The sequence below is a fragment of the Lutjanus erythropterus genome, chromosome 2 (assembly GCF_056507025.1).
Source record: "Lutjanus erythropterus isolate fLutEry1 chromosome 2, fLutEry1.hap2, whole genome shotgun sequence".
NCBI classification, from domain to species: domain Eukaryota; kingdom Metazoa; phylum Chordata; class Actinopteri; order Lutjaniformes; family Lutjanidae; genus Lutjanus; species Lutjanus erythropterus.
In genome coordinates this window covers 13,185,576-13,195,144 of record NC_139318.1, presented here as the reverse complement: position 1 = coordinate 13,195,144, position 9,569 = coordinate 13,185,576, and the positions used below count along the sequence as shown (strand labels likewise).

General features: G+C 38.6%; 1 protein-coding gene across 2 annotated transcripts; it reads right to left on the bottom strand.

Moving 5' to 3' along the window:
• Positions 1-493: 493 nt before the first annotated feature.
• On the bottom strand, positions 494-8,556 carry rae1 (ribonucleic acid export 1). Of its 2 annotated transcripts, XM_084728745.1 has the most exons (13): positions 8,426-8,556; positions 7,624-7,742; positions 6,594-6,698; positions 6,328-6,420; positions 6,155-6,241; positions 5,984-6,070; positions 4,688-4,759; positions 4,491-4,598; positions 4,162-4,268; positions 3,922-3,997; positions 2,696-2,890; positions 2,514-2,599; positions 494-1,092 (listed from the first exon to the last, which is right to left on the bottom strand). In XM_084728745.1, coding segments are annotated over exons 2-13 (1,107 nt in total). In that variant the 5' UTR covers positions 7,714-7,742; positions 8,426-8,556; the 3' UTR covers positions 494-1,091. The 2 variants fall into 2 exon arrangements, with proteins under 2 accessions (XP_084584871.1, XP_084584862.1); XM_084728736.1 differs by lacking the exon at positions 494-1,092 and having other exon boundaries at positions 2,510-2,599.
• Positions 8,557-9,569: the final 1,013 nt, after the last annotated feature.

Here is a 9,569-nt window from a genome sequence, read left to right as displayed (position 1 = left end):
CGTAGTGCAGCTTACAGGAGACACTCGTCTAGAGGAGTGGTACCAACGTCACCCCATGAAAGCTGAGAGGAGCCGGTGAGCTGTGGCAGCAGCATGTCTTCCCGCCCCTGGTGCCTTGGAGTTCCACTGCTAAGTATGAAGGGTCAGGCCTAACAGTGAGGTGATACTCTAATGACCTCAATAAAAAGGCATTTAATTCACACCTTCTCCTCTATGAACTGGTTCACTTTTCACACATGGCCTTTGTAGCTGCCCATGCGACCTCATTCATATCCTCTTGATAAATCCCCCCAATTTCCAGCTGTAAAAAGGACCTAACCTGGATGAAGAACCCCACTGTCCTGCTTTGATCTCATCTGTCCTGCTTAGCATTCTGACCTCAGCTCCTGGACTTATCTACAGGTGACTGCTGGAGGCAACACACTGGAGGGCAAAATGCTCCACCTGCTGGTTAACTTGCATTAAAACAAGCAAACAGGACGGGTCAACGTGATACAGATGTTGTCCAAAGTTTATGATTTTGTGAGGTTTCCAATGATGAAGAGATTTACAGCTGAAATATGAGATAGTGGTCAAGTTCATGGTTTCGCATGCACAATACAGTTCTGTGAATCCCCAACATTTATACAGCAAACACAATAGGTTATTTTTAACCTACTTACTCCCTCCAGTTGGAATAAACATTTTCAAATCTAATAGTATGCACTTAATTATTTATTTTACATCCCAGTTTCAGTAATGGAGCTAAACCACCGAGTAACAGCAAGACATAAGCGAATGAAAAGTCTTTGGAAAGCTGTAAAAAAAAAAATCAGGACCTGGACATATTTAAAAAAAAGAAATCGAAACATCAAGATGAATGACAAATAAAGCCCTCCCCTTCTATGATGACCTCTAAGACCAATTGTCACGCAGCTGTCATCAACGCCAGGTTGGGTAGGCCCCTCAGATTGGTCCATGCACAGTATGCACCACCACGGCATTGGTCCAGGTGTTTGCCGAAAGGAAGGAGTCTGTCTCGAGCGTATACACACACTAATGCAGCAGGTCTTCCGCATTTCCCCACAAGAGATGTGACTTGGCACGGCGAATCTAAAGACAGGAGGGAGCAGTCAGTCACAAGGAACATTGTTCTGAGGTTTTGTTTATTTCTTAAAAGGGTGTTCTCTGTGTCTCTTTTTGCACAGAATAAATGGTACAATATCACTCTTCAGCAGACAAAAATCAATCAATGCTCGCAGATGGTCGATTCATCATAAATTATTGCTTGCTTATGTTCGATATTTCCTGATTCTTTTCATCATCCATTATGTCCAAAATCTAATAAATAAGAGTCCTTAAATGTGCTGTATACGATATTTACTGCCACTAGAGGTCACAGCAGACACCAGCATCTTACACCAAAACAAATGTGCGCTTAGTTCACTCAACCAAAAAAAGGGGAAAAAAAAAGAAAAAGAAAAGAAAGCGGCATCTAAACACACTGCTCACAAAACTCAGATCAAACTGTCAAACTGTGCAGTGCTGATCAAATATGGAGCAAAATTATGTTAATATATTGCCTATTTTGCATGTAAAATGTTTTTAGAAACACATTTTATTGTACTGTTTAGCTGTAAAATTAAAAAAGCAACAAGACGGCTGCCATTTTGTGCCAAGCTTGGAAACTCAAACTGAAAATCAATTTGTGAAAGCAGGCAGTGCTGATCTAATACAGAACAAGATTCTGTTACTTTTTTTCCCCAGAAACATTATTTACTTATTTTCTTGTAATATGACATATATTGGACCTGGTGGCCACCATTTTGGCTCTGTTTCCAACAAGGGCTCCTTAAACTCAGATCAAAGTATCAAACTAGGCAGTGTTAATCAAAGATGGCTCAAGATTAGGTTACTGCATTCTCTACTACTCACCTAAACTATTGCCCAAAACATAGCTTAGTGTACTATCTAGCAATAATATGAAAAAATTACTCACAGTCCACCACATCGGAAATAGAGAAACTCAGGTTAACAACACACAGAGTGAGTGTGACTTCACTCTCTGCTCAGGAAGCCATTACTCTACTATAACTTTACATGGCAAATAGTTGTTTGCTGACATCTAGTGAGGCTGATTGTTGTATACTGCACCTTTAAATGCCTTTTTATGTCACTGAATACACTGCAAAGCCTCATTTCTTACAAGCTTAATGCTGTAAAAAGCCAGCAGGCTTCATCACATCAAACTCTTGATTGCACAGGCAGCTTGTATCCATTATTATAGCAGAAACCACACAAGCCTTGAAAACAACTTCACTCGGGTCAGTACAGTACCACTCTCATACTAAATGGCTACTTGCAGCAGTACATGGCAGTACTGAGATCTGAATCATGTCTATCGTCACTGCCCACATCCATCACGGGGTGCCTTTAAAGGCCCTGCTGTGAGTCACAAGGGCATTGAGGACGTGGGGCAGCCCCGTCCAGCGACCAGTCTCCAGGTTTACAGACAGCGGCTGCCCTTCTCTCACCATTTCTTGTTCCGAGGCTTCAGCTCCTCTGCAGCATTCCTCAGGAAGATGTAGTTCTTTTTCTGGGGGTTGTAGTACTCGTGGCCCTGAGGAATGCAGATACGTACACAATATTATAAAATATGAGTGAAGGCCAGCATGAGGTGCCTCCCAACAGTAGTGAAATATGCACAACCTCCTACCTTTGACCAGTCGTAACTGGAAGCGTATGCAAAGATGTTGCCGTTGTGGTTGAAGCAGCACGCTGTGATGGGCTGGTCGAGCTGCTCTGAGGTCTTCAACTTGGTGCGGGCGTCTTTGTCCCAGAAGCTGAAGCGCCCATCTGAGCCCACAGTTGCCAGTGTGCCATGGACAGGATGGAAGGAGATGGCATTCACCTGATGAAAGAAAATGGAAATTAGTATGTGAGACTTGGGAAAACACTATAACTAGGCTGTCTGGTGTATCGGAGTGACTAAACTGTAATGACAGACTCTGTGAAAAGACACGCAGAGACTGTCCAGCAAGGTGGTGACAACTAGGACTGCAACAGCTACAATGATTAATCAATTAGTTGTCAACTATTACATTTATTGCAAACTATTTTGCTAATTAATCAGTTTGAGTAATTAAATAAGTAAGTAGCAGAAAATCAATAGCTCTGTGTTATATATAAAAGACAACATTTGAGGACATCATCTTGGGATTTAGAAATATTGATCAACATTTTTCACTATTTTCTGTCATTTCTAGACCAAACAACTAATAGATTAATTGACAAAACAAACAACTGGCTATAACTAAACAAACAAAAAAGTTTAATCAACAATGGAAATAATCAATAGTGGCATGACCTGATCTCAATCCAAGTATAGTGAAAATTGGTGAATGATTAATCCAACAGAAATACAAGAGGGAATCCTGTCATCATTCAAATGATACAGCAATTATATTAAAATATGTGTATTTAAAAATATCCATGACATTATTGTTATATTCGCATTTATATTGAGATATTGAACACCAATAATAACACACTACAGACCATTTTCTCAGCAGCCTTGACTGGGATCTTAAAGTATCACTGGTAACTCTAATGGTTACTCTACCATTTCACATCAATATGGCTGCCATGAAAAACATCTATTAACCCACTGGTTTAACTGCAGATATAACATGTCATAAGAAAAGCACAGGTTTCATTAATTCTACTCATTCTAGCTGTGGTTTGGCAAATCCCAGAGGATCCATCATTAATGTTAATTACTTACACCTGGGTTTTTTCTGGTATTTCAAGCAGAATGTCTGCTGTGAAAAAGGTCTGTTATAACACTTTGCATCAACACCTTTGACAAAGAAAATCCACAAACTGGCAGAATATAATAAGTAATATAATTCAACACTACTTCAGCAATTCAGAACAACTTACAGCATAGATGTCCTGTGGAGTGGTTGTGTTAGTTCCGTTGGACCTGTGGCACTTAAAGGTAAAGTTGTCTTTGGCTCTGAAAAGGATTGGGAACACATTCATGTCATATTGCCATGGTACTAGCAGTTTCTTGAAAAACATAATAATCAATCATTATTGAATTTCATTGGATTAAAGAAACACCTGTAGCAAGACTTAAAATATAATTCACTTGTGAAATTGATTGCTTTAGACACTCACGGGTTTGGAGGGTTGATATAGTGGATGGCCACTCGGCCCTCAATACTTCCCAGTGCAAAGCCTGTGGGCTTGTTCTGCTTGTCCTTGAATATGGCAACACAGCGGTGCTGCAGGACCAGGGCAGAAAAATTGTTGAATCAAGAGGCAGTCATATGGGAAAAATCAAATATCTTTTGCTGTCTTTTAAAGTTTGGCTTAATATTTAGCATCAAGTCATAGAAAATTAATCTGACATAAAACTGCAAGTGTGAGTGACACTATGTATCAAGAGAAATATGAATAGTGGGAAAAGATTAAGAGAAAAAAGGTCACGGAGGAAGAAAATTCACCTGATGTTTGAGAGGAGAGTCTATTCTACGAAACTCTGAGGGCTGGTTCTCCAGCTGGTAAACTATCAAGCCTCTCTCAGCTGTGGCAACCACTGCCATGGGGTATACCTACATTAACAGTCAGGGAGGTTAGAACAATGCATTAAAAAATCTACATAATTAACTCCTTAGTAAGCATTAAAAATGTGCATACTTACAACATCTGCACAGTAGCATCTCTCTGGCATCTGCAGAGACATCATGGGATTGGGAGAGCGGGTGTCCCAGAACTGAGGAGAAAAACAGAGAAGTTGTCATCATGTTTCTCATTACAAAAACACAGCTATGTTTGAAATGTCACTGACTGTTAGATCTTTAATCAACAATCATTATGGTTATATTTATGTGTCTACACAAATGCATCAAGAAAAAAGGCTAAACAGCGGCCAATACTGGTCAGTAAGATGCTGATTCAAAGATGACTGAAACTTTGTTTACCAGAAAGCTGTTTTGGAAGTATATTGTACCCAGAAAGGACATTAGCTATTTTCAGAGAGACAATAAGTCCACTCTGTTGACACAGCAGGCCAATACAGACGAAGTCATGCAAAAGAAATAAATAAAATATATATATAATATATATAATGATATACGAATAATAATTTTAAAAAAACAGGGTAGGGGTGTCACAATTCAAAACAGATGAAAATCAAAAAGGATCGGCAGTCCTGCCGGTATTTTTCCCCTCTCTAACCCCACCTGATGTCTGCCCAGCTTGTTTCTGAAGAAAAAACACCACACAACAACACTTCAAGATCACATGTTGTATCTTAATGTTAACTTGCAGCAGCACTTTTCTGTCTTTTCAAAGACGAATTTGAAAATGTAAAAGACAGCTGTCAGGCATAAAACCAATAATTTGTTGATCTCTACAAATCAAGAATCTATGGTCTAACTTTGACAAAAAATGTTTAAATCAAAAACCTAATTGAATCAAGACTTTAAAATTGAAAGTCAAATCAAACTATGGATTTGGAGAATCAAGTCACCTCTTCAGGGTCACCAAAAAAGACTTTAAAATTGAAAGTCAAATCAAACTATGGATTTGGAGAATCAAGTCACCTCTTCAGGGTCACCAAAAAAGTTGAACCTGGCACAACTCTTTCCTGACCATACCACAATGTCATTCAACAAGGTACTTCGTTGGCTGATCAAAGATGTGTAAACGCACATTTCTGGTAGATTACCTTCTAACATGAAGGAAGCCATTTTTATTGCTCAACTGTCAATCATCAAAATGAAAAATAAAAGCACCATGACAACTTACCAGAATCAAGTCCTGCCCCAGGGTGTTATAAACCACTGTGTAGTGTTTTGATTTAACCCTAGACAGTTGTGGATCTATTGGCAACATAATTATTTGTCTTGTTTTTTCGAGAAGTTCTTGTGACCCTAAATGCAAAAACTGGATATCTTTTCAAGCACTAACAGATGTGTTTAAGTTGCTGTTGTACCTTCAGTGTTTTGTCCCAGCTGCCAGTCATAATACAGCTGTAGTTTGGGGCTTTTATCCAGTGGATTGCTTTGATTGGACCATCATGCTGTGAAGAGGTATAGTGAGAGGTGTAAGATGATTCTGCTTCATTCTTATGATCACATAGTTGATCTGGGGGTTGTCATCCAACCTGTGCAATCTGCATTGCTTGATTGCTGTTAAGATCCCACATCTTGGCTGTTTTGTCACAGGAAGCAGTGAAGACTTTACTCCCATCCTTGATAAAGAGAAAAACAGCACATCATACATTTTTCTGTGGCCCAGCATAATGCAGCTTAAATTACTCTGTATGATGAGACCTACATCACTCCAACATGCATCCAGCACTGGGCCTGTGTGCATCTGCTGGGCTTTGGGGACAGTCTGTCCATTGTCCTGCACCTCCCAGCACCGTACCTGATGTCAGTTTACACAACATAGTCAAACTTATTATGTAGAGCAGATGTTGTCATCTTGGAAGGCAACCCTGGTGAAGATATCCCCCTGACCATACTGTACTGAAATCACATACTAAAATGATCATCCATAACCTTGGGTTCATTAAGTCCATGACTAAATAAATTACTCACGTCGTTGGCCCAGGATCCTCCGATGAGGAAGTTCCCTGGCATGGTGGGGGGACTAAAAGCCAGACAGCTGATGCTATCATCTGGAGGTGAAGTTACTTCAACATCCTGCAGGACAAGTCAGGAAAACATGCGATAAAGAAATGCATTAAATACTAAACAGGGCCCCAATTTATCCAAAATTATAATGCTGATGATCAGATGACATGAGTCTTGATCTTTTGGTTCTTCAATGCTGCTTTAAAATTCATCCAGAGCTGTTGTCACAGCAACAAGTCCATTAAGCACAAACTTACAAAGTGCAGATTTATTGACACTTAGCTGGATCAGGAGAAGGACATTTTATGGGAAACTCCGTATATGAATTTATTTCAAATACAAATGGCTTACTTTCTTAGATATATAAAGAAAGAGTGTTGATATATTCATGATTCCAGAAGACAACATGGATATTCTGGTGAAATCACTCTGACGGTGTAGTTATCACAATTATATTCTTCATGACGAGATACCTACACTTACACACGATCAAACAAAATAAAAGAAAAAAATTAATTCAATAACAAATTAAAGTATGTAAACAAAAAAAGAGCCAAACTAAAGTTAATTTGACATGCTGTAACCAAAAAGATATAAACTTAATTTAAAGAGTTTGACTATTAAAAGACCAATAAGGCCCAGACATATGACATTTAATTTGACACTAAAATGAGAATTTGTTTTCTCACTATTTCATCTGGAACCCCCACGAATCATGCACCAGCATCTCTGGTAATCTGGCCATATTCACTGATAATATCTAACAGTGAAGTGTGGAGACATTGCGGAGCACAATGTAAAACAAAATGACACCTGCAACAAAACAGGAGCACACTTAAAATGAGCCCTATGTTTCAAAATGAGAGTGCACTGTTATTCAAGATAATTTCATCCAGGATTAACAAACCAGTCCTCAAACTACTATCAAAGAACCAAATCATCTGGATGGAAATGAAAGTTGGATGACAACATGTCAACCCCCGTCCTGGTTTACCTTCATGGGATTGTGGCTGTCTGTTGTTGCGTTTCCAAAGACTCCTGTCCCTCCTGTCCCAAACCCGGTGTTTGTCCCAAATAAACTCATAGTGCATTAAGGTTAATCCTAATGTACACCTGTGAGAGAGGATAGAGACACAGGGTAATTTACATACTAGTGAACTACATTCATTAGCATGTCGTCTTCTAGTTAATAACAGTTAACGTACATTAGCTGATGCACGCAAACTGGATGTAGCTCAAGTTGACGTCACATTTAAAAAGGACTTAGCAACAACAAGAAGGCAAATAGCTAACATAACAGCGTTAGACTGAATTACTTTTGTTACATAGACATTTATCATAGCCTTAAGTTAGGATACTCAACACTAATGTTATAGATAAAATTTCAGGAAAAGTTAACTTGAGTAACGTGACATTAAACTTTGACAATTTACACCTGACAAGACGTAGCTTGACAGCTAATGTTAACGCTAACCTAACGTACCTAACGTCAGTCACCGCTGTTAGCTTCTGAATACTAGCTAAGGTAGATAGCTTGTTACAATATAAGGGCAGTTTAACAGCGTATTGTACTTAATTAACATTTGAGCGTATATACTACTGTGTGTAGCCATTCTGTGGGTCAAAACTGACTAATAATAATGATTCAACGCTGGCTAACGTTAGCTAGTTTAAGAGCATCCACTGCGTTGGCTTCTAAAAAAATACATATTTCCTGTATAGCAACATTTTCAAGCAGCACATTTAAACAGCGTATCATCTACATTATTGTCCCACGACTACATGGATGTACATACCCCAGATTTCTTAAACTATGACTATAAACTTGTTGCGTTGAAATGCCACAATAATTCGCCGCAACAGAAATGTGGCGCTTGTTTCACGGTGTGTCGCAGTTTGGTGACGTCCAATCTCCGGTAAAAGCTGCAATTTCAAGAGTGACCGCTTGGAGGCGGTGTATCACAACAAGTCACTTTACTCCTGAGTGTGAAGTAAGTAAGCTGTGTTTTAATGTTGCAACTGTGTAGGACAGGGATGCCCAACTTGCTTTGGGGCCACATTAGGAAGCCTATAACTAGTCTTTCTTTGACACTCTTTATTTTCAAGTTAACTGACTCACTGACTTAAATTAAACTTGTATTAAATTAATTTGGCACAAAGATTGACATAAATCAGGTGTTTTATTGCATTTAATAGCTGCAGCTGCATTTTTTGTTGTAAATGTTTTGGCCACATTTATAATCTATACACATTTATAAAACATTAACCAGCTGTAACCTCTTCCATCATAAAATCACTCAAATCTTGGAATGATTCATGAGCATAAACTATAAACAAACTGCTCCAGGTACAGAATGAATAGCATGATCAAGCTCTTTTGGTGTTTAGGTTAATATACAACTTCTACAAGTAACAGCCAAGGGACAACAGAGAACATTTACTAACTGGTACAAACAAACAAACAAACAAACAAACAACAACAACAACAAGAAAAATTCCAATGTGAATCCATTTATTGTCATTGTGATTGGAAAATTATTGGTGGGCTCTATTGTGGATAAGTTGAATACCACTGTTTGAAAAGGCTGGGCTAATTTTATCTACTCTTTATATTGTTGGATGTTTTAATTGATAATAATTCAAAATATTCTCTAAGATGGTTATATGTTTTAATGTAAAATATTCAACACATCCATCTGAAATGTAACTAGAAGTATAAAATAGCCTCAATTGCAAATACCCAAGACCTCAATTACTTAATTATACAAGAGCCTACTAAACATACTTTTCTGCTTTCCAACACTGTTAATAAGCAGACCTGATACTTTGATTTACCCTGCATGGGAACATACTCAGAATGAAATTTAGCAAATGATGTGCCTGTGAAACTCTGCCTCACTTTCTCAGTGGGTCATCCAGGCTTAGCTCTATACGAGGGCC

Excerpts from the sequence above, each read along its gene's own strand:
- rae1 (XM_084728736.1), bottom strand. The coding sequence starts at position 7,713 with ATGAGTTTATTTGGGACAAACACCGGGTTTGGGACAGGAGGGACAGGA. Across the intron at positions 6,242-6,327 it reads TGGATGCATGTTGGAGTGAT|GATGGGAGTAAAGTCTTCAC; the intron begins GTAGGTCTCATC and ends CTCTTTATCAAG. Across the intron at positions 4,269-4,490 it reads ACTCTCCTCTCAAACATCAG|CACCGCTGTGTTGCCATATT; the intron begins GTGAATTTTCTT and ends CTGGTCCTGCAG.